The 23,523-nt window shown below is 48.8% G+C and overlaps 9 protein-coding genes and 1 non-coding gene across 10 annotated transcripts; 4 read left to right on the top strand and 6 right to left on the bottom strand.

The window, feature by feature from the left end:
* Positions 1 to 119: 119 nt before the first annotated feature.
* On the top strand, positions 120 to 2,021 carry AO090005000347 (FAD-dependent oxidoreductase; the record flags this gene model as incomplete). Its single annotated transcript, XM_001817370.3, has 4 exons — positions 120 to 385; positions 449 to 649; positions 712 to 1,780; positions 1,854 to 2,021. 4 exons carry the CDS (start codon positions 120 to 122, stop codon positions 2,019 to 2,021), a joined length of 1,704 nt encoding a protein of 567 aa, XP_001817422.1.
* Positions 2,022 to 2,847: 826 nt separating this feature from the next.
* AO090005000348 (uncharacterized protein) lies at positions 2,848 to 3,700 on the bottom strand (the record flags this gene model as incomplete). The annotated part of the gene is given in 4 exon segments (XM_023234143.1): positions 2,848 to 2,926; positions 2,981 to 3,358; positions 3,408 to 3,501; positions 3,508 to 3,700. Coding segments are annotated over 4 exon segments (744 nt in total).
* Positions 3,701 to 5,820: 2,120 nt separating this feature from the next.
* Positions 5,821 to 7,144, top strand: AO090005000349 (lactonase family protein; the record flags this gene model as incomplete). The annotated part of the gene is made up of 4 exons (XM_001817372.1): positions 5,821 to 6,018; positions 6,074 to 6,182; positions 6,231 to 6,674; positions 6,771 to 7,144. The coding sequence occupies 4 exons, from the start codon at positions 5,821 to 5,823 to the stop codon at positions 7,142 to 7,144; spliced, it is 1,125 nt and encodes a 374-aa protein (XP_001817424.1).
* A 417-nt stretch (positions 7,145 to 7,561) lies between these two features.
* Positions 7,562 to 8,275, bottom strand: AO090005000350 (sulfotransferase family protein; the record flags this gene model as incomplete). The annotated part of the gene is made up of 1 exon (XM_001817373.3): positions 7,562 to 8,275. The coding sequence occupies one exon, from the start codon at positions 8,273 to 8,275 to the stop codon at positions 7,562 to 7,564; it is 714 nt and encodes a 237-aa protein (XP_001817425.3).
* A 1,148-nt stretch (positions 8,276 to 9,423) lies between these two features.
* AO090005000351 (class I SAM-dependent methyltransferase) lies at positions 9,424 to 10,128 on the top strand (the record flags this gene model as incomplete). The annotated part of the gene is made up of 1 exon (XM_001817374.1): positions 9,424 to 10,128. The coding sequence occupies one exon, from the start codon at positions 9,424 to 9,426 to the stop codon at positions 10,126 to 10,128; it is 705 nt and encodes a 234-aa protein (XP_001817426.1).
* A 650-nt stretch (positions 10,129 to 10,778) lies between these two features.
* Positions 10,779 to 12,040, bottom strand: AO090005000352 (dimethyladenosine transferase; the record flags this gene model as incomplete). Its single annotated transcript, XM_001817375.1, has 2 exons — positions 10,779 to 11,537; positions 11,621 to 12,040. 2 exons carry the CDS (start codon positions 12,038 to 12,040, stop codon positions 10,779 to 10,781), a joined length of 1,179 nt encoding a protein of 392 aa, XP_001817427.1.
* Positions 12,041 to 13,611: 1,571 nt separating this feature from the next.
* AO090005000353 (uncharacterized protein) lies at positions 13,612 to 15,440 on the bottom strand (the record flags this gene model as incomplete). The annotated part of the gene is made up of 2 exons (XM_001817376.1): positions 13,612 to 14,310; positions 14,370 to 15,440. 2 exons carry the CDS (start codon positions 15,438 to 15,440, stop codon positions 13,612 to 13,614), a joined length of 1,770 nt encoding a protein of 589 aa, XP_001817428.1.
* Positions 15,441 to 16,364: 924 nt separating this feature from the next.
* On the top strand, positions 16,365 to 17,903 carry AO090005000354 (uncharacterized protein; the record flags this gene model as incomplete). Its single annotated transcript, XM_001817377.3, has 1 exon — positions 16,365 to 17,903. The coding sequence occupies one exon, from the start codon at positions 16,365 to 16,367 to the stop codon at positions 17,901 to 17,903; it is 1,539 nt and encodes a 512-aa protein (XP_001817429.1).
* Positions 17,904 to 18,495: 592 nt separating this feature from the next.
* On the bottom strand, positions 18,496 to 18,568 carry AO090005t00005. The gene has a single exon. It is a non-coding gene; the product is annotated as a tRNA-Arg (tRNA).
* Positions 18,569 to 19,275: 707 nt separating this feature from the next.
* Positions 19,276 to 21,527, bottom strand: AO090005000355 (transient receptor potential ion channel family protein; the record flags this gene model as incomplete). The annotated part of the gene is made up of 2 exons (XM_001817378.3): positions 19,276 to 21,101; positions 21,161 to 21,527. 2 exons carry the CDS (start codon positions 21,525 to 21,527, stop codon positions 19,276 to 19,278), a joined length of 2,193 nt encoding a protein of 730 aa, XP_001817430.3.
* Between the last annotated feature and the right edge of the window lie 1,996 nt (positions 21,528 to 23,523).

Below are 23,523 nucleotides of genomic sequence, written 5' to 3'. Positions count from 1 at the left end.
GAGATTTGTCCGAGTCGGGAATGTTCGCTAGTAAGCGAGCGAGCCTTAAGTATCTCTTCAACTCTCGTCAGTTATCTTCATCCCTGCCAAAACATTACCAGGCAAGATCACCACTCCCAATGCCATCATTAAGCACCCTCAAACTGGGGGCTTTCCTCGGCCTTGCTGCCATTGCCCCCTCGATTGAGGCAGCTGACAGCTCATCTTGCCGTTGTTTCCCCGGGGATGATTGCTGGCCGTCAGTTTCGACCTGGGATGCTTTCAACCAGTCTGTCGATGGACGTCTTGTGGCCACTGTACCCCTCGCAACGCCGTGCCACACTCCCAACTACGATCAAACGAAATGTGAAGCTTTGAAAGAGGACTGGCTGTTGCCAGAGGACCAGTAAGTTCTTGGATTGAGATTCCTCCCCCACGAAGAAATATCAGAGAATATTAACAACTCCAGCTATCAATCCTCTTCGTCTCTGATGGCTCCATGGTTCACAAATGGCACATGCGACCCATACCACCCTGTTTCTCAGCCATGCACTCTTGGTAATTTCGTCCGATATGCGGTGAATGTCTCCACGCCTGCCCATGTGGCCAAGACATTGCAATTTGCCAATGAGCACAATATCCGTTTTGTTATTCGTAACACCGGCCATGAGTAAGACCCCCCTGAACTTGCCAGAAACTTCATTCAATCCGGTTATAACTAACGTACTCTAGCTACAACGGAAAATCCACCGGTGCAGGTGCTCTTTCGGTCTGGACACACCACCTTAAAGGTATCGAATTCAAGGATTGGAAGGACGAACATTACACAGGAAAGGCTGTGAAACTCGGAGCAGGTGTCCAGGGTTTTGAGGCCTATGAGGCAGCCAACGCGCAGGGGCTTCGCGTGGTAGGTGGAGAGTGCCCTTCCGTCGGTATTGCTGGCGGATATAGCCAGGGAGGTGGTCACTCTTTCCTGTCGTCGATGTATGGACTGGGTGCGGACCAGGTCCTCGAGTGGGAGGTGATCGATGGTACTGGTAGGCTCCTCGTCGCGAACCGTCAAAACAACACTGATCTCTACTGGGCACTGTCTGGTGGCGGCGGTGGGACCTATGGTGTTGTCTGGTCTATGACCTCTAAGGCTTATCCCGATAGTCAGGTATCTGGTTTGAACCTGACGTTCACCACCACTGGCATTTCTGACGACACGTTCTACAAAGCCGTGGAGCTCTACAATGCTCGTTTGCCTTCTTTCGTGGATCAGGGTATCATGAGTCTGAACTTCATGACCAACGTCTCCTTCTCTCTCTCACCGATGACTGCACCTGGTATGCCCCTGGAGAAGCTCGAGAGCCTTATTAAGCCATTCCTCAATGAACTGAAGGCCCTTGGCATCAAGTATCAATATCACGCGGAGAGTTTCCCCGCTTACCTTGACCAATTCAATGCCCAGGCGCCACTCGTTGAAATTGCAGTGGCCCAGTATGGCAGCTGGCTCCTCCCCCGGTCTGTCGTCGAGAACAACAGCACTAACCGTGAACTGATCCAGTCCTATCGGACTATCCTCTCTACGGGTGCTAACTTCACCAATGTGGGTCTTAAGGTGTCAAAGGAAGTCGCTGGCGACGTCGACAACGCCGTGAACCCGGCATGGCGCAATGCAATTTCCCACATGCTTCTGTATACCGGCTGGGAGTTTGACCAGCGAGAGAAGATGGTTGAGGCGCAGAAATTGATGACCGAGGTCTTGGTCCCTGCCTTCAGCAAATTAGCCCCGGAGTCTGGCGCTTACTTGAACGAGGTATGACTACAATTTCATTTTCGATCGTTGATTCCTGCACAGCCTTGACACATGCTCACCACTGTATCTATAGGCCGACTTCCACCAGCCTGACTTCAAGACTGCCTTCTTTGGCAACAACTACGACAAGCTCCGCGCAATCAAGGCCAAATACGATCCCAACGATCTCTTCTATGCGCTGACAGCTGTTGGCTCTGATGAGTGGACCGTCTCGGAAAGTGGAAGAATGTGCCGTGTTTAAACCCGGACGCGGAATGCATTCCAAGATTGCCTATGCTGGTGAATAGGTAAAAGGCTGGCACAAACTCTTGGAACTCTTATAAAGCGGACCTGAGAAACGGATTGGCTCCCACTATTCATCTTGCCTTTGGACCATTCAGAATCTAAGGAGCGGGAAAGCCAGTGAGATAGAAGATCACTCACTCTGGATTCTATTTGTTTATGCATCATGTACTACATAGAGTTTGACGCCGCTTGAAGCCGAGAGGGCCGGTTCAACCTCGTACTTCACTAATACAGCCCGTTCCAACCCCCATTTTGATAATGCTGTACATATTTTGGAAGGAACTCGGGGAGTACTTAATCAAGAGAGTTTTGCTCAAAATTAATACTATCCTTCGATTTGTGATTATACCATCTTGAAAGGCTTCATGCCCGTGAGGCTCTTTTGCCTTGCGAATTTTTTTCATTATTCTTGCTATTGCTACTCTTCTTCTGAGAAACTCTTGACTAACCCGAAGGCCATACTTTATACTCGGCTCTTGGTCAAGTATCCGTCTAGCCTGGTAAAGGAGTCGTCTGATCTGATAGTCATATCTTGAATTATGAATTTCTGCCGAACACAGACGGATACTCAAGCATAGCAGGCTTGCTCTCTCTGGAGCTATTAAAAGACCGCATGCCATCACCCCCCAGCCGTAAATTAGATGTGTATATCTTTGCGCCATAAATGCCCTAGGGATATTTATTCGTCTCAGACAGTTTGCAGAACTTCATCAAGTGGGTGCAAAGGTTATACTTTGAGTGAAGCTTAGAGGACAGCGAGAAGCCAAGTACTTGCACTTTCTTCAAATACAAGCGTTGATCTGGGAGCCGAGTACATAGCCAAGGCCAAGAGAGATGTAGTTTAGAGCACCAATGCCAGGGCTCTCGCCGTATTCTTCTGTCCAGACTTTGGGTCATGTGGAGAGAAGGATGTACAATACCCCAAAGACTGCAGCCATGTAAATGGCAACCACCATAACGATATATTCTGTAACAAAGAATTGTAAGGGGCGAAAAGATGCCAATCGTAACCGTGTCGCCAGAGACTCGCTAGTATTACTACCTGACGTTTCTTCGCAGGATACGTGGTGTTGTCTCTGTTTGAGCAAGACTGGTGTATATGTCTCGCGTATGAAGACACAGCCGACGACTCCGACAACACTTGCGGCCATGCTCGTGGAATAAAACATCCATCGCCATGTTGTACGCTCAGTAATCCAACCACCGGTAAGGGGCCCGATGACGGGACCCAAGAGTGGCGCAAGGCTATATATACCGACCGCCTGTCCGCGCTCTCCTGGAGCCCAGAGATCGCTTTCCCAGATTAGTCGGTGACCATAAGATGGCTTGCAATTGGAAGTACCTGATCACACCAGCGCCCACGGCCAATGGTGCACTTCCACCGACTCCTGCCAGAAATTTAAAAGCAATCAATTCTGCCTTGTTTCTTGCCAGTCCTCAACCTAGAGTCCTGGGCAAATAGAACACGTTCGATGCTAGCAGAACCGGCGACCGTCCAATAGTTTCAGATAAGAGACCGGGAAGTAGTGGCCCAATGGCGTATGCGAGCATAAAGATTGTGAATGTGAGCTGAGGGACTACGACATTTCCGATGCCAAGATCCGCTGCCATGTTCGTGAGTGCTGGTGCAACCATCGTTGATGAGAGTAGTGGGATGAGCGTGAGACAAGATACAATTATCGTGATAACCCACTTCTAGGGCCTGGGCCAGGTCAGGGGCTTTGTTGGATCTGACTGTAGTGATATATCCTGTTTACCATGTCTCTTCTTAGTGTGTCTCTCTGGTCAACAAAAGAAACGATTCAAATCCAAGCACTGCTTACAGTTGGGGAATGATTCTAGGCATCTGATTGATTTTCTGTATCTTCAATATTCCCTGGCCATCCCACCGAAACCAAGTTTTTGTTCTGGCTAGGATTTCGCTGTATTGGCACATGTTGATTTTGTTCATGTTGTTGTGCAGAAGCCATAGAAAAGAATAGTCAGATAGCACTGCATTCAAGCGAGGTACGAGCAATCGGAGTCTGTATCGCCTCGACTCATCTGTTCTAAACCTCTGGATGGAGTATGACAACTTTTATTCTAGATTCTTTCATCGTATTTGCCTGACCAAGAAAGGTGTTGGAGATGAAAACAAAGAGATATTGGAGAAGGAAACTGGGACAGTTGGAGTCGGAGCGGGCGTGTTTTGGGTTTTGTTGTGATGGAAGATCTGCTACGTAGGGTAGGTCGTTGTCCACTAGGTAAGAACAAGTAGGAGAACAAATGAGGAAACCTATAAAAGTCACAAACACTGGGACTAAATAAGAAAGCCGATTGTTATTCTTATTTCTAACGAAAAACAAGCCCTTCTAAGCCAGGGGTCCTCCCCGATTCCGTAGGAATTCAGCATTGGAATTTTGACTATTGGGTCAGGCAACCACTTCGTCAGGCCGGATGGATAATGCACAGAGGACCAGGGAGTATGTACGAAGTTCCAGGTTATGTATGCATCGCCAGTGGGGTATACTCTACAACCCCGGACCGATTCATTATCGGACCTGGGACAGGTGTACGAGGTATCGGGATTCGAAGGAGGATTGGGCCTAGAGAAGCCAACCAGCTTATCATCAGGCTTAGATGAGCGTGGTGCAGCAAGCGCACAGATCGACATACTTGACTAGACCTTCAGTCAGGGCTTACGTGTTACCACCGACTCATTCGGTCACGGGATTGACTGCCAGGCTTGCTTCACGTACATTCTTGCTGTGTAAAGTACTTGCCAAGATCTGCGTTGACCTCAACAGGGATCACATTGAATTAGCAGATGACACAATGATCCTGACAGCATACTATGGCAATATTGAGATTGAGATTCTACACCTCTTTCTATGGAATGGATAGGATCCCAACGCAGCATGGGGTTGCTATAATTGTGAACCAGGCATGAAGGCATTAATTGGCGAGAACCCATATCTGGAGACACTTCACCTGATGCTCAAGCATAGATGGTACAAGCAGGGACGCACAACACATATGGAGGCAGCTGGGCTTAGCAATGTGGATGTACTTCAGTGACTAGGAGAGAATCTCTCCCGTGCTGGACCAACGCCGATATTATTGAGGGCGATTATTGGGAGCTATATGGCTAGAATCATACAGATACAGTAGTAGTCCTTGATAGATACTAGGATGTCATTATGCCTTACTCATCGGAGAGAGATATGCCGATGACTACTAACCTGACAACGCAGATCATTCACACCCCCGTGCACGATCAACCACCAGTGAGGGAATTATGTATACGCGGCCTCTACCCTCAGGCTATGTCCAAAGCTCCAGCTTATCCATATTTAGTTAAAGCAAACCGATCGTTTCAGGACGCTTACGAGGCCTATATTGATTAAGCTATCGGCACGGGTCTTGCTTGATAAATGCCGCGACCTTATTGGCGTTGTCTTGCCCCTTTCTGAGACAAGCCTTATTAGCATTATTCAGAATTAATTGAATCGACATCTCGCCAGGTGCTGATGCCATGATCTGGACTCGTATACATCAGAATCGCTATCTAGAGCATGACGAGGTAGTATACTTGACCGTTTAAGGATGCTGATACTTCCAAGTGCATCTCAAAATTAGTCCACCAGGTACACGCGTACAACAAATACTACTGATTGTGAAAAGCTATAAAAGCATGACAGTCCCGCAACTTCATTGTGAAAAATGTGTGTCTTCCGCTTCTTGTACCCGAATATATTCCTCTTTGGTTGATAACCATGTATTCCTCATTGCTGTTGACTCTACTTGCAACCTCCACTAAGCATGTTTTAGGTGAAAAACATCATCTATACTCAGGCTTTTTCTCAGGGTCGCAACTTTATGGTATTCAATTTGACGACGAGACTTCCACTCTGACGGTCGTCAATAACATTACCACCAACAGCTCCGATGGATCGAAATGGATCGCGATTGATGTGTGTTGTCTTTTCTATTTTTATCTTTACTGTGGAACTAACAAATCGTCTTCAGGAGCGACGGGAAAACGTCTATGTTGCTTCCGGAGCTTCCTATAACAGCTACACAATCACTTCCGACCTAGGACTAACTCTCGCGAGTAACCTCACAATATCTGACACTTGTTTGTAAACCTTGCCTTAAATTTATACCGGAGCTAACAAGAACTTAGGTGCGAATCTCAATCACATTACCTCATTATCTTCATCCCCATACACGGTCTTTGGCGCGCCATACAGCACCGGCTGTTCCGGACAGGCGATTACTGTAGATCAATCTGGCGCGCTCAAGGCCATCGTTGGTAGCATCACTTACCGGAACAGTTCTGGCGTACACGGCTTGGCCGTCGATACCGATGGCACCTTTATCTACTCGGCGGATGACATGGGCGATGCTGTTTGGGTCCATTCATTTGACAAAACTACTGGCGCTGTCGAGGAAGTGCAATACCTTGCGGCGCCACGGGGCGCCAACCCGCGGCATTTAGCAGTGCATCCCAGAGGAAATTATGTCTATGTCGTCTATGAAAAAGCCAATCAGCTCGCTGTTTACTCTAGAGATGCCAGTACTGGGAAGCTGACATATACCAACACCACGTACCCCTTAATCCCATCTGGTGAGTAAATGAACGAGTCTATGCTGATTATCCTAGTGTTATACTTGCTTGCACCTCTCAATCATGCCTTACGTACTCCGACTAACCGGATCATAGGCTATACAAACACATCATCTTACTGGTCCGACGAGGTCGCTTTCTCGGTCAGTAGCGCCGAATCGCCTAAATACCTCTTTGCCTCCACACGATCAATAATTAGTACATCTTCACCCGGCTACGTGACTGCCTTTAGCCTTGATGCAACCACTGGTGCTATACAGGAGCAACTGTTCCTTTCTCAGACGACCGGCAGCGGTGGTTCAGCTAATTCGGTCTCCCCTGCCATCTTCTCGGAAGACTACTTCGCCATCACGGACAGTGGCAGTAACTTTATTGAGGTTTGGCAGGTGTCGGTTGATGGAAGCGCGGCGACTGTGGTCGCTCACCTCGATCTGGACAATGGACCGGCGAATGTGGTGTGGTATAGTTAATGAGATCAAGAGGTGTTAGATACATAGCTACTACGATGTTATCTCCCTCAGAACAGCGCTTCGATTTACATTCCGAGACGGAAACCTCTTACTTCTGACTTCGAATCGCAGTACACGATGAGGCAAGTCGGCTAGTGGATAGGAATCTTGAAGCATTATATGTATAGTCAATCCCCAACTGATTCATATCGCTTGCATTTGAAGAGTTAAGTTCTAAACAGTGCTGGTGTCTGTTCGCTGAGTGTGCACTATACTATAATGAATCCTTTCCTACTCTTGAGGAGAATATATGAACAGTAACAAATATATATGTTCGTTGGTGTCGCAAGGATCAGACTGACAATTAATATACCAAAAAAATACCGGTTTTTCGGACCTGAGCTTCTTCACAAGGCTATATAACGCTCATATGCCTCTTTACATCACGAAGCACATAAGCCCAGCTAAAGCCAGCGGAGCCAGGAAGTAAAGAAAAACCTTGTACGCCAAACGTTTCATTCCCTGTGAGAGCAGGAGCTGGAGTTTCTCGTCGACCCATTTCTTCTCATTAAGATGGGGAAAAGGCTGGTCCGGCACCGGCTTCCCTAGAAACTCACACAGCGGTTCCCATCCATCCGAGAGTTTATACTCTAGGAGTCTGTCCATGGGAGTTATGCGCCGGACGAGCTCGTAGTGTTGTCTATACTTGGCTTTACTCTTGAGACGGGCATCCTCGGGATTAGATATTCCCAACCAACCCTGGAAGGTCGTTATATGGATTCTCGCAATCGGACGCGTGAAGAAGCGATCAATGTGATAGACGACCGTGACAAACGGGTCGTAAGTATTTTTAATCACTGTATTCATCCAGCTCTCATACCACGAGTCGACGTCTCTCTCGACCAGCACGACCTTTGCCTCCGGGTACGCTTCGATCAGGTCGTCAGCGAACGCAATAGCCGGGGTGTCGGACGAGACGGCCCCAAAGTCATGCAGCAGCTGGTCGAACTCCTGGCGCCCGAATTTGAGTCCTGCTCCGAAGAACTTTCGATCTACTGCCTCCTGCCACATCTCGATGTCACCAAATCGCGTCGACATGAACTGTGTGGAGTGCCAGCATGGTAGGCCAAGAATCTCGAGTGCATTGCACATGGCTGACTCGGTTAGCAACACACTTTCCCTGATGTTTCCAGGCATTCATGGGAGTTTCCAGGATGCGAGCTTCAACTTACATGCCGTTCCCGTCAGGTTAAACCCCAGACACAGGCATTCCAGAGGTACTGTTCGCTTCATCCCTCTTGGGGACTTGTGATTCAAGGGTCTAAACATCTCCGGATGTCTTTCCTGTGGTGTAGCCATTTCGGAATGCTAATTAAGTATTCTGCTGGAAGGGATGTTTTTATTGCTATCGAGTGCCCAGGAATAATCAAAGAATCTATCCTTTTGGTAGAAAGATTCCGGCTGCAAGCACACGGACTTTTATATAGCAACAAAAGCTTTGACCTCTGATAACTAACATGAGGGATATAAATTCATAACGTCTTTCCACGTTCTGTATCAGGATTCAACTAGCGCTTATTTACAAATTATTAGTGCTTACTTGTGCGTAGGTTGAGTGGGGCCAGTGCCAATCCTACTTCTACCAAGTGCAGCAAAGACTTTGGTGCTTCCAGAGACTGCACAGAACATTGTTCAGCTCTCTACTCATATGGGAAGCAGTGGTTTAAGACTCAGGGCCCGGCTCAACATGGCCCTTTGGCTAGGGAGACTTGGGAAGCTCAAAATTCCGGCCGCTTTACCAATCAGAAAGTAAAGGTCCCTCCACGAATAGGTTCCACTGGTTGGGCAATTTAAACTCTCGGCCACATCGACGGACTATGGTTCTAATACTTATTTGTCCGTGGAAAGGCTTGTGTTAAGCGACACCTGGGCTGTGCAGGAACTCCAGCTTAGAGACTATACGGTATCGTCGCACTGTTTTTGATAAGGCACTGTTTTGGGCATTGAGAGGTTATTAGGGGCATTAGAGAGCACCAACTGGGGAGGTCTCATTCGAACTCTATCGCATGAAGCTTTCATGGCTAAAGCTAAATTCATGTATCTTCCAGTATTCACTCTAGGGAGTCATCATACGACATACCATGCAGACACAGTTACGTCAGGGTTACAGAGTCTGTCTCTTCTCCAACTTCACTGGATACAATCATTATAGATTGCAGTGCCTGACAGCACTCGGCTAACCTTCAAAACAGTCCGCTGATAGACCAAAGACATCCAGGTCCTGCACTCAGTTATGAAATATGGATCCTCTCCAGTTTGACAAGATCGGACACCGCTACAACGATGTGACCAATCTTCCTAGCGTATGGCTACTAGAGGACATCCTTAAAAGCCAAATCGGTCCGATTCAAGGTCTCGACGTGCTTGACCTAGCCTGCGGAAACGGGTATTGGTCCAGGAGAAGCATTGATTGGGGAGCGAAGAAGGTTGTTGGCGTGGATATCTCCAAGGTCATGGTGGACAACGCACAACTCCAGGCCCGGGCAGAAGATCCCTCTGAATTCCATGTTGTGGACTGCATCGCGCCATTCAACATGGGGGCATTTGACCTCGTCCTAGGAATCTGGCTTTTGAACTATGCCAAGGACAAAACGGAGTTGTTGACTATGTGGCAGAACATTTTTCACAGCCTGAAGCCCGGCGGGCGGTTTGTCGGGGTCATTCCAAATTATGAAATACTACAGACGACTGCCTGTGGACAGGAATACCACTTTGGAGGAGTGACTTACAAAGTGCTTGAACGGATCACAGAAGGAACTCGCATTCAAGTTATTCTTGACACGACGGACCCGATAGCCTCCATCTGCTATATGCTTGAACCAGGGTTGCATGAGGAATGTGCCGCTCAGGCTGGATTCAGCAACTTGAGATGGGAACCACTTCCTAGTGAACTCGACGTGGACCTCGGTCCTCTTTTTTTCCAGATTGTTACTGCTTCGTGTTAAGTCATAGGTACTAGTCCGCCCATGGCTATCATTTTTGAGGATATGCCTCTACAACGTGTTCCAGGGAGAGAGATAGTTGCAGCTCTAGGGCTGCATTAGTTCCCACGACTGCGTGATACAAGCCACCACGCAGGGTATACCCTTGACAATAAAAGCTTCTGATCCTGGCTGATCTAGTTCATGTCTAACTATACGTAATACGTCACACTACGAGACAAGTGACACAAGCTTTGCTTGATGTTTATCGCTATTTAGGACTTCTTTTGAGGACAGTCACGTGTGTGTTCAGCCCTACTGCTTTCGTCTGACATGGTTCATTACTGCTTATGATAAGTTCATGATTGGAGATATTGCTCAAGTTATATAGCGACAAGAACGCAAGCTTCGTGTCCTCGTATTTCGTATAGGATCTATCTTGCGACTTCGTGTGAGGCTTTTAGGTCTAATAACTACCCTCGCTCGCTCTAGATTGTGCGAGTATACAGCTTTCAAGCCTGGCAATTGACTGCCTCATAAAAAACTTTTAGGATATCATTAACTCTAAAAAATGTGCTCGCTAACTGGCTGCTATCCCGTAACAGCGTGCCCATCACACATACATACGAATCTCATTGCTCGTCGAACTCAAATGATCACTGAACGTCACTGGACTATGAGAAGTGTATGCCTTCCTTATTGCAGGCGTGAAGAAGACGAAGGAAATCATTCTCATCGCACTTCTGCGCCCGAGCATTGGCCAGTTCGGTCCGGTCCAGGATCCGCTGAAGCTTGACCTGTATTAACTTGGTAACCATGACTCGAGAAACCTTGTTGTTGCCGATAGTCAGAAGAGCTCCCTTGGGAATCTCCGGAACATTCTTCTTTTCGAATCCCATATCACCCATTAGTATATCATCCTCGTCCATCTCAGGAACATCATCATCCGCGTCATTATTGGTATCCATTTCCACGTCCTCCATGGGTTCCGGCTCCCCATTACCCAGCATGAAGTCTATATCCGCCTGCGTAACCTTCTCCGGGTACATCGTGGCGAAAGTGATCCAGTTTCTTTCGATCATGGCGCGCGTCTTGTTTCCCATGAAGCCTGCACGCAGGGTCTTGTTCTTACGCACGAAGCAAATACGGAGCATACCATCCCATTCATCCCAGCTGATCGCCGGACGATCGGACTTGGGCTCGACTCGGACCACACTAGACTCGACCTGTGGTGGAGGACGGAAGTTGTTCCTGCCCACTTTCATGATATGCTGGACGCGCGAGAAGAACTGCACGTTCACCGAGAGTCGAGAATATAAGGAATCTCCGGGCCGGGCAACAAGACGGAGGGCGAATTCGCGCTGGACCATCAGAACGCACATTTTGGGAGGATTAGGCATGGAGAGGAGTTTGAAGATAAGCGGGGAAGAAATCTATCATGAAATTAAATTGTCAGTTCTCTGCCCCGCATTCATATCGATCAACAATCCACTCCAAGGAAACACAGCACACATACCTGATAAGGGGTATTACTGATGCAAATCTGGAACGGAGGCAACTGGCTCAAATCCGTCTTGACAAAGTCACCAAGGACAATCTGGAGTTTCTTCTCCGCCGGCGTGCCTTGTACATTCTTGGTGAGTTCAGCAGCCATTCGAGGATCGACTTCGACCGCCACCACTTTCTTGGCCTTTGCGAGAATGCGATTCGTTAGAACACCGGGACCGGGACCGACTTCCAGAACCGTCTGGCCCTGCTGGATATTGGCCTTGTCGACAATGGCATCGGCGATCGCTCCATTCTTAAGAATATGTTGACCGAGGTCGGTGTTGAACTTGAAAATTGCGGAGGTCGCTTTACCCAGTGGGCCCTGGTCGGGCTTCTGGTATGGGCCGTTGGCACCTCTGCTGTGCTTGGTTCGAGCGACTTTTCCCATTTCGCAATTCCTGGTGGTTATTTTAATTCGTCACCGCGGGAATTTTGTTGATCTCCAAAAAATTCATGCGTTATCAGCGGGATGTGGCACGTGACTGTACTGATAAATCACCTGATGTTCTGATAGGATGCTGAGTCATTCAGGGACCGAGGTCACCTGAGAATGCATAAAGCTGTTATGTCTGTATTGCTTACTTTGCTTGCTATGCATAATTGTATATGTGTTGATCCCTATGGAATTTCCTAAACTCGCTCATGAAATCTGAAATGCACCAAATCCACAACCATGTGAGCTCATGTTGAACATTAATGAGATCTACACACCCCTCCTGATGGGTCAACTCCGATACGTGACTCAATTCAATACCTCTACGCAACAATTTCATTTCCCAAAGCTTCTTACGTGTACCTGCATACCGATCTATAAACTCCGCCAGATGCACTTCCTACTCGGCCAATTGAATACTTGAACAATAGGGGAGGATAAGCTGCCGAGATACTAGCGCCTTGATCAATGTACATTGTATACCCGTCTCTCAGGGTTCAAACGCTAGGGGTGTTGATCGTTCCGCCACACTATTTTCCAACAATGTCCAAAGACTCCACGGATGGCGATAATTTTCGATAATGAACCTAGTGGAGAATACCCCTAGCTGAGAGCTCACATACCCATGGGAAAGAGCATCCAGTAACTCTAAATGTCTATCTCGAACATGATGATGAATCCCCCGCCTTCTACCATTGAGCAATATCTAATATCTACACTATCCAGTAGATCAGGAACGCTACGGCAAGATGGAACTTAGATAGCAAGCCACAATCACCCAAATTAGACTGGTGGGGCGGCTCGTGCCTATCTTCATCTGTGGATCGATCGACAGGCATGCTAATGATACTACCGTAACAGGAAGGACAATGTCTCAACTAAGGAGATTTAACTCCTTGGCGTTCTATCTCTCGAGAGTATGGAATCCATGCAAGGTTGTCCATTGTATGTGTTTCATGTACAAATAGATCTTCGATCTACATGCGTGGCAAGCGTCGCCCTCCTTGCTGACGGGCATAGACTATCAGTATAGAGTGTATAGATCCAATGCAGATCGCTCATTGTGGCTTGGCGTGTTCCGTGGCTTTGGCTAAGCTTTTCTCTGTAGAGATCATGACGAGACATCATATGGTACTTGAGTGGAGCTTGTTGGAGCAGAAGGAATTGTCTCCGAAGCAACCCCGTGTCCCATGTGTGCCAGTGTGGTGTATGGTAGTATCGTGGTAGAGTTCATGGGTTGTAATTTTTATGAGGATCATAGAGCAAGACAAGCGCCGTGGAATATACTCTTGGCAATAGTTGCAATTACCACAATACTAGCCGATATTCGTGTCATCATAACTTGTAGATAGGCCGTAAGTATGTTGAATATGGATGTCTATACTAACAGACTCATCTTCTCTCCCGAATAGCTTCCACAAAGCAATGCCGATCATTGAACATCCAGAAAAATATGTGCATTTCTAACCAGTCGTGTAATCTAAATTATAATACTATAGAATTAAATATATCCCAAGAAGAGGAAATCATCCACGAACTAACAACCCATAAAACGACACAGCAGACGGGAAGAACACGCCCAAGAAGATGGCCTTCGCCGTACCAGCTGCATCCCAGCCCGCATAGCCAGATAACATCCGGGCAGCGGTACCCCCCACAATACCCATCCACACCACGAAGAAACCCAGGTCATACGCGCGTTTCCAGAACTGCTCGCGCTTCGACAACTCGGCATTTGATCGCATTGAGGTCCCCCATCCTCCGTCAAACACGGTCAACATGCTCCAGAGATGGATGCTGGGGAGGGGAATGTTGTAGAAGACTAGTGCGGGGGCGATCCAGACCCAGGCATTGCGCGGACCGCGGTCTGGGTTACGCAGCCAGTTGTAGCCGATTGTGTAGGCTACACGGAGGAAAGCGTCGTTAGAGGAGAAGTAGGCGAAGCGTTGGCCGGTGACGAGGTAGTAGAGCACACAGAGGAAGACGAGGAGCGGGCCGACCTCTTTCTTCATAGCGGCCCAGAAGAAGACAGGGTGATTGAGGAGATAGACTCTTGGCTGTTGGAAGCTTTCGATATGCGTTGCTCGACCCCAACGGACTTGTTGGAGGAGCCATCGGCTGAATGTCGTTGGAGTATCAGTGGCTGTTAATGTGTCGGAGGCGTATGTGACCGTCCAGCCGCGCAAGAGAAGGTTTGTTGTTAGATGGCGGTCTTCATTGATAATCTATGGTTTGTTAGCTGGAATTCTCAAAGGGAAGACAAGGGTCTGAGGCTTTGACTGACCATTCGACGACCGAAGACTGTCTGTGTGTACCAGGGGTATAGAATTGAGGGCAATGCGGACACCCGGAACGCGGTACTTGGACCACTCTGGCAGTCGCTCGTGCCCGAGGATGCAGAAGTCGATCTTGTCATGTACAGCTCGCACCAGTAGACTGCGCTTCCAAGTTTCGTCGTCATTGAATCATCTTCATTGTGCACTACCAATCCGGAACTGCCTCCACCGGCCGTTGGATCTCCGGCGATCGTCTCAACGGTACGGCGCACGGAATCTGTAAAGACGATGGTGTCGGAATCGGAAGACCACATGTATTCAATACCGAGAATGTCCGAAATCACGATAGAGAAAATAAACGAGGTGAACATAATTGCTTTCTTGTGCATATGCGGCTGGTACAAACACAGCCGGGAGACACCTCCCAACTCACCCAGTCCAAGATCATGTTCGGCGAGAATCTCCCGAGCCAACTGGCAGCAGTGGGCAATGGTCATCTCCTGGCAGCGCTCAGGGGTCTCGTAACAAGCTTCCGTGATTTTCTTGTACGTGCGCATGGCGATCTCACCAAACGGCTCATCAATATGCACAATGGCCGAGTCTTCGGGATAAGCTTCTTCAAAGACGCGGACCATTTCCATGTCGGCTTTCTCGTCACCGTCCACTCCAACCAGGATGAAACGGCACCCGTCAGCACGTTTGTAGCTATCCAAGGCGCGACGGAAGAGTTCTGGATCTTCGCGATAGCCTACTACCACCGCCAAGCATTCGGGGCCCGTATGGAGGCTGGGAGACATGAGAGCCTTTTCGGGGTCTTCTTTTGTCTTTGTCGGCGCATCGAGACCATATAGCCGGCGTCGCCGCCCCTCGTTGGAATATCGGTTGAATTCAGCCACGAAGATGCTAATCAAGATGTCCAGCGTCAAGGGATGACGACTGTAGCCGGTGATAAAGTAGTACACGGGGAGGATCAAGACACAACCCAGAAAGTTAAGGAACTGGCGCCAAACGGGCACATCAGGGCCTCGCTGTTGGAAGACTGGCAGCCTCGCGGCGAGTTTCTCTGCCGTCCACTCCATCACTGCGAAGCAATTGCACTCAACGAACTCTTCGCGGTGACAGGCAGGATTTTTCAATGCCAGAAACACAGGATACAAGTGGCCATGGCCTTCTATTCATAACTAATAATAGCTGCAGGTCAAACCTTCGCTTGTCTTAAATTACGGCCTCATTTTCAGCCCCAATCAGGGTCAGGAGGGACAGACAGGAACCCGAGAAAAAAAAAATACGACGCTAATGGGAAATAATTGCCGGTGGAAGGCCGAGAAAAGTTTAGATCCATTCTCCTGAAGAGAAATCACATCGTATATCCAAGTGTGACACACCATATTTGGCAGATTGGTTTTCCAAATACAATCAAAAACGAGGCTCTGTTGGGGGCCTGAAGGTCCCCTTGCCCTAAGAAGGAAAGGGTCTCGACTGAAGACGTTGGTTGACAGTGTACTTCCCACCAATGGCCATGGTTTTCGTTCATTAAGCGAACCCACCTGTAGAAAACTGTTACATTGTGTCTCAATGGTATGTCCGACGGCGTTGAACTACTGCACATTTGACTCACTTCAAGGACCGTTATTGGGTGGTAAAAATGATGGTTTAGTGGGAAAGGAAGAGTTGGATCCGAGCGGAAAAGTTAATCATCCGCTAACTTCCATAAAATCGGGAAATTGCTCATCTCCTGAGTGCTCCACTGCCATTCGGCTCCACTGTTCTTGTTAGAAATGACCAAAAAAAAAGAAAGGTGCAAAAAAAAGGGGGGGTCTATGCGCGATAGTACTCCGGTTGAGACTTTCAGCCTCACTCGACTGGAACATGGGCATTCAGGCCCGTTCTAATAATATGATTGTTGCTCAACATGAGTCTCGTGGAACTTTCTGCTTGAAAAGTCCGCGAGACGCTTTCTTCATCTCAGGCCATGCTGGCTGAATCCGTCTGGCATACACATCATGGCGCGAGTTTTATTTCATAGAGAGAATCGCATAGTCCCTTTGGGGATTATGATCTTTGTCCTCTTCCTTTTCTTCTATCATCTGGACTTGGAACATGACGACCCAGTGATTAGGGGTCTTCCTGATCTTCCACAAGATCTCTCCTCCCGGCAATCGCCGCTCAGAGAGGAATCAAAGCAACAGCCACTGCCCTCTGCCCAGCCTTCTCCCTCCGCTGTCCCTGTTGCCCCTCTTGTTCCTTCTTCCGAGGACCAGAAGCCGAGCACCCATCAACAGGAGAAGCCGAAACCAAAGCAACAACAAAAGCCACAACCAAAGCAATACGGAGACTTGAGTCCAGATGATGTCGTGCTACTCTTCAAAACCGGTGCCTCCGTGCTATGGAGACGACTACCGATTCACCTCTCCACCAGCTTCGAGCCCAGCCGTATCCCCGCCGACAACATCCTCATCTACTCCGACTACCCCGAGACCATCGGGTCATGGCAGGTCATCGACGTCCTGGAAAACTCAACCGAGACGGTCCTGAAAACGGACAACTACGAACCATACCGTCAGCAACCAGACTACGAAGCGCGCCAGGTCTACGCAGAAATGGCAAACGTAGAAGGTGACGGGAATGGCCCCGCAGGCGGCTGGAAACTGGACAAATACAAGTTCCTCCCTCTCATCCAACACGCGGGTCGCGCAAAGCCCGAGGCGAAGTGGTACATCTACATCGAAGACGACGGCTACATTTTCCTGCCCAACTTGCTTCTCCACCTAGAGAAGTTCTCGTGGCAGGAGCCGTGGTACTTCGGCGGTCTTGCCTGGAAACACGGTGACTATTTCGCGCACGGCGGTGCAGGTTTCGTGCTCTCACGGGGTGCGTGGGAGCAGAGCTTCGGCTTGGAAGAGGACATGGTCACGAAATACGCCGATTTCACGGAAGCCCACGGCTGCGGTGACCATGTTCTTGGCCATGTCATGCAGGATTACGGGATTAATTTCGGCCAGACCCATGGCAAGTCGGAGTATTCTTGGGGTTTCAACCCGGAACCGCACTGGGGCGGTTGGTTCCGACGCGCGAGCTGGTGTTATCCCCTTTACAGCTGGCACCATACGCACAGTAAGGATGTAGCGCGACTCTACAACTTCGAACAGAGCTGGGATTTCGAAAAGAAGGGCCAGTTCAGATACCGCGACTTCTTCAAGGCCATGGTCGAACCGTACATGCGTCGTCGGGTGGAGTGGTGGGACAACCAGTCCTCCCGCTATGAGCTCCGGTCGGACAATATCGCCGACGCGCAGCCTCCAGAGGGAGTGTCGAAGCAAGTCTGGAACAGTGCCTGGAAGTCGGTGGATGCCTGTGAGGCTGCCTGCGTGGCTTGGGAGGGTTGTGTCCAGTGGACCTTCTACGAGGACCAGTGCCGTATGGATGAGAATTTCATGCTCGGCATGGGGATTCCCGTCGGGGACCTTCGTCGCCAGACGTCTTTGCCTAGAACTAGTGGCTGGTTGCCTCAGCGTGCGGAGAAATGGGTTTGTGATGCCTAGTTTTATGGCGTATTGGATTGTTTGTGCCTCGTATATAGTAATGCCACATAATTTTTTTCGGTTTAAACAAATGTGTCTTACATAGCAAGTTTGATGTAGGATGTGACTCGTAGGACGGAAAAATGTCCTATCGAGATGGAGAGTGATTTCAAAGGATCGGTGGCGTATTTTCGACATGCAGATATCACTCGATCACCGAGTGACCCCGCCATCAGACGACATTTGTTAGGATTCCTTCTCCGGGCTTTCATTTGCTAGGATCTAGCGTTCTTAGCGTAATGCTGTGTTGAATGCTGATGGCAGAGCTCGTATTAATGGTAAAAAAAAAACTATAGTTGTGTCTCGGAGTAGCTGAAGTAGGGTTAAAAGCATCATGTGTCAATCAATATATATCCCGGCGGATATGTTTGCTGACGGTACTGTTTCAGTTAACTCGTATTCATGCCACCATTCTAGGTTTAAAGCCACTTTACACAGGTAGTATCAGTCGATAGGTCCAAGAAGCGAAAACAAAAACAAAAACAGAAATAACAAAAGAAATAAACTTGGGACATCGCTATACAAAGCGACAAGACAGACAAAAAGAAGATATCGACCAGGACGGGACTCGAACCCGCAAACCTTTGGTACCGGAAACCAACGCGCTACCATTGCGCCACCCGGCCGATTGATGAAGAAATATTCAGACACTGTAATTAACAATTGACAAATTCTATTACAGTGCTAGGCAGCAAATCTCCACGGTTAGGCCACCACTTGCCGCGGTCCAACTTGCCGTCTCATCGTGAGACTAATTGTGGTTCCGAGGGACATTTTGGAGGAATTGTGCCCAGCCTTTCTAAATTGCCACCTACGCTACCGTCCCGTTGCCTATATCGAGTTGTACTATGCGCGCCGGTGGATTCCTTCGCCTGGCAGCCGGTTGCGATCTGGAATCTTGCATTTTGCCTGTTTCTCCGTAATTAGGCGACACGGAGGTATCGGGATGAACGTTGCCTAGCTGATCGGATCCGACGGAGTGCTAACTATAAGGTAATGTTCTTCTTGGACACGGGTTTCAGTAGTACTCTTTGTGGAAACTCTATAATACCTGCTATTTACACCATAACGCCTGGCCACATGTCCATGATTAAAATCCAAATCAATATCTCCAAGTACTGTTGTCTAGCCAGTCGTATACTGGTTTGCTATATATACCTCTAGGGGTCGATAGGATCGAGTGCGAAGAAACAAAATTTGTACAAGTGGCATGTCACCATTTACATATACCGATAATTGTAGTTCTTCTCCGAGCTACGTATGCTTCACGGGAAAGAGCACACGGGGTTAGTGAGGGGGAATAGTCTAACTTCCCATACCGCGTAGTAGGGTCCTAATGTTCGTACCCGGCTCCCCGTTGCCACGGACTGGCATTGTTGGCTGCCCTGTACGCGTGTGGAGACGGCGTGCGAATGGGTGAGACGTTGTATCCCCGATTGACCGGCGAGACACCTGGCGGGCTGTATTCGGATGGACTAAGGGTATGATCGCCAGACTCGTAGGGCGATGTGCTCCGGGTGTCACTGGATGGGAAGAGAGGGACGGACGGGTCAAGGGGAGAAGACGGCGAATGGTTTGCACCGGTCATATGGCTTGGGGATGTCCGGTCTGAGGCCTGGAGGCTGTTGGCATGGTTTGGTGGAACTTCGTTGTGAACGAAGGGGTTCTGCTTCTGGTTTTGATCTGGCGAGCCTCGCGCGGCGGCACCTAGAGCGTCTAATTCTGTCATGTGTGTGCGGGACATGATGGACGAACCGTCGTCTTTCATCACCTGGTACTTGTTGTCTGGGTTTTTGGACACGAGGGCCATGATTGAAGCAATGAAGATGACGATGAGGAGGATGAGGGTGAGGATGGCATTGTAGACGAATAGGATAACGCCTAGGATACTCGTTGCCATGTCGCGCTCTCGGAAGTTGAAGATCAGAAGTAGAAGGGTGTTGAGGAAGTTGATGGATGTGACGCTGATATTCATGATATTGGTCTTTTTGTCCATCCATGGGCGAATAACGCACACTGCGACCAGCATGAGAACCTCAATGACAAACAGCGCTGCGATCTGAACAGATGACGAAGGTTGGCATAGTGCGACGAAGATGCCCTTGACGAAGATGTACACCACCATTAGCGTGACGAAATAGTATGCCGGGGAGCGGTGGTGTGCGTATAGGAAGCCCCATTTATTAAGGAACACAGTATCGTTCTGTAGCATAAAGGCTGGGCTCTTGTATATCTCAACCGAGCGCCTGGCCTTGCGTATGATGCGTACAGCTGCCATGACTAGTATAGCGGTCGTCGACAGAAGCATAGCAACGGCTAGGATTACCTCGGCGGGGGAATCATGACTGGCAAACTCCCAGAGACAGAGAACGCATACTGCGGGATAACACATGAGGATCAGTCGGAGCAGAATGCCTTTCATTGTCACTGCCCAAGTGCTGCTGTCCATCTTAGTACTGTCTGTTTTCCCGGATTTTGCAAGAAGACCAGAAACAAGCCGGACTAATCCCACGATCAGCATCGTGAATCCGATAAAGACCATGATGAAGATGAACCCCGTCATGAAAATATCAGTCCGCTCAATGCTGGCCTTGAAGCCAACACGTACGATACCATAGATAGTTTTAGATCCGTCAGGCGCTGCGCCTTCCCCAGACTCTCTCTTCATCAGGGCACCTGCGCCGAAATCCAACGATCGCTTTCGCTTGAGCACATTGACTGACGTATTTTCAAGGTCAGAGAGCAACGTCGAGGAAGTACCGCCCGTGGCCCGGAGATACCAGTTGGCGATCTTCTGAATAAAGCCTAGATGCATAATGCCCATGCTCCACTGGAAATTCTGAGTCCAGGACTCCACGATCGGGGGCATGTGGACACTGGTCATGCCGAGAATGGCCTGAGACTGTACGAAGCCAAAAAGCGCAAGCGACTTAGCTGCGACATGCAATGCAGCATGTGAGTATCCTAGTATCGATGCAATCCCCGACGACGCCAGACCCAGGCCGATGACCAGTGCTATGACCCACCCCACTGCCTGTTGGTACACAGATTTGCTGTTGGAGAGGCTAGCTTCCATACAGGCAATAGGTGCCCCCGTATCTGTGGAATTAATATAGACGCGGACAGATGCATCGAGATCAGGCACGGTATATGCAACGTCTAGCAGTATCCATTTGTCAGTCTGCGTTGCACCAGTGACGCGGGCGAGTGCATCTTACTCGGAACTTGGTTGATGACGGATTGCGGCAGAGTCGTCTGGATGGCGGGGATCTCGAGCTTGCCAATGTTCATGGGACACAGGCGCTGTTCCTTCATTTGGCATGGATCCAGTGTCTTCGTGATGACCTCTTTGCCGTAGGCCTTCAACGAAAGGTCCGCCACCACATTTCCAGAGATAGCTACCGTGCCGTTGAAGCCTATGGAGAGAAGACGGTCATCTGGTGTGAACGTTACATTGAAAAATGTAGCTGTGAAGTTCTTATTGTCGGTACATAGGTCTAGAGAGTTGGATTTGATCACTCGCGAAGCAGAGACGGGCGCAGAGCAAAGAAACGTGAGTATCGATAGTATTGATATTAGAAGCATTGCTGCTTTGAACTAAAGAAAGAATGAAGAAAAGAGCCCGGGTGAAATCAAAGTACCAACGGGAATAATTTTTCTGAGGAAGAACCGGTCATTTGTGTCGACAGCACGAGCGATGAGATCGTTGAAGGTCTGTTTCGTGGAGCGCGCCTGGACCCTGGGGCGAGTTACCTCAGCTCACATTAAAGAGATTTAGGTTGACGTATGCTAGGGCTCACTGTGGGACTGCGATCGTCCACCAGCCATTCCGATGAACAGGTCCTCTCCGCTAGGATTTGCGGTCTCCTGAGAGCCCGAGTCTTACTCTTACTTTATTCGGCTATCGCCACACGAACGTACTCTGTACACAGTGTATGACGAGATTGTATTACCGTCTAACAGGTGCGTCTATCCTGACTGTAGCTAGAGTGGGAACCGCATCGCTTGGGAATGGAGCAGGCCATGGTTCTGGTTTGATATACCCAACCGCCCGTTGTAATAGCAGACCCCATTTGTACAGTAACCTGAAACGAGTGGGACATTATGTGAAAAGCTTTGACATTGAATTGTTAGAATTAACATCAGATTTAAAATCAGTCAACAAAATTATTTAAGGGGACATCAGCCAAGTGAAACGGGGGCAGTGTACCACATGGTTAACCATTGGAACACGGGTATGATTGGTGTTTTGACGGGGCTGTGTTGAAAAGGATCTCTGGGTGAAATTGCTAAAAAAAAGAGAGAACAGGGCACAAAGAGGGGGACAAGCAGCTAGAAGAACTAAGCTCTAGGGTTCAGCGGCGATCTAAACTGAGTGCAGTATCTGTGGGGACTATCAGTGGGACGCTGCCGCGTACAAGACGGAACAAAAGCTAATCACCAGGGGAGTCCAAGACTCTAAACGAGTACGGTTGACCTTCCTTAGTCAGGTACTGCGTCTTGGCACTCAGTCTGACTCTCCAGAGCCTTGACCAGCCCCCTCTGTCCCATCTTTTCTCAGGGGATCTCACCCTAAGGGGATTCGCAACGAGCTTGTTGAAACGACGTCATATATTATGATCCACCCCCACGCGCGACTTTTTGTAAGACAGTAAAGTATTCCCAGTGTATGTTGTTGTTGATTCTACCCTTTTTCGTGTTGCTTGCTCCTGTATTGACTCCGCCCGGGCTGGAAGATGGACCGCAGTCTGGGACCGTATCGGTTCGGCTACCCTGACGATGGACTCGCTAGGTACATATTAGGTGATGTGTTGGAGCAGTATCTCTCGTGCGATGAGTATTTCTGGTGGCAGAATTTGCGCGTTGGAAAGAAGGTTTTCAAATTCCAGGCCTTTCTGCATACCAGGGAGGAAGAACAGATGAAGATCTGGAAGTCATTCCGGCAAATGAGAACAGTAAACAGTACGTTAGGTTCTTCGCTCTTATATTCCCTTCTTTGTCCCTTCTATTTATAGCTACTTGGAGACCTCCGATCGTCAATACTAAAGAATTCAAGGGCCAATGGAAGATACCATTGACATTCAAAGGCCACGACTGGGACAGTTTCTGTTGACTTGGATGAAAGAGTCAGAACTTCGCCAGGCGAAGAATACCCTAGAGGAGCAATGCGATAGGAGATATGAAAACGCCATCAAAGCTATAGAAGCCGAGCTCGTCAACAAGAAAGGGGAAGACGATGTAAAACATGGTTCCTCATGGTTAGTAAAAATACTCTGCTCCTGACTTTCTTTAATGTTCTGAACTAACGGCATGACTCAAGCTTCCCAACGGGCTGCTTCTGTTGTGCGGATTGTTGTTAATTTATTCCTGCTGGTGGATGTCCATGACGACGGATCTTCATACTCTCGATACCCTTTTTTTGCGGTGGCGATATTTAGTTGCCAAGACGTTGATTGTTTAATGGATGCTAAAATCAATTGGTCCGTCATTTTCCGGAAGATCCACGGTGTGGATCTGCCACGTCGCCTTACAGACTGCGTTGTACAAAGCAGGAAGTTTGAAGTAGAATGTAGCCTGTGTC

This window comes from Aspergillus oryzae, chromosome 1 (genome assembly GCF_000184455.2).
Source record: "Aspergillus oryzae RIB40 DNA, chromosome 1".
NCBI classification, from domain to species: domain Eukaryota; kingdom Fungi; phylum Ascomycota; class Eurotiomycetes; order Eurotiales; family Aspergillaceae; genus Aspergillus; species Aspergillus oryzae.
The sequence above is the reverse complement of the archived record's forward strand: the minus strand, read 5'-3'. Positions and strand labels throughout refer to the sequence as shown.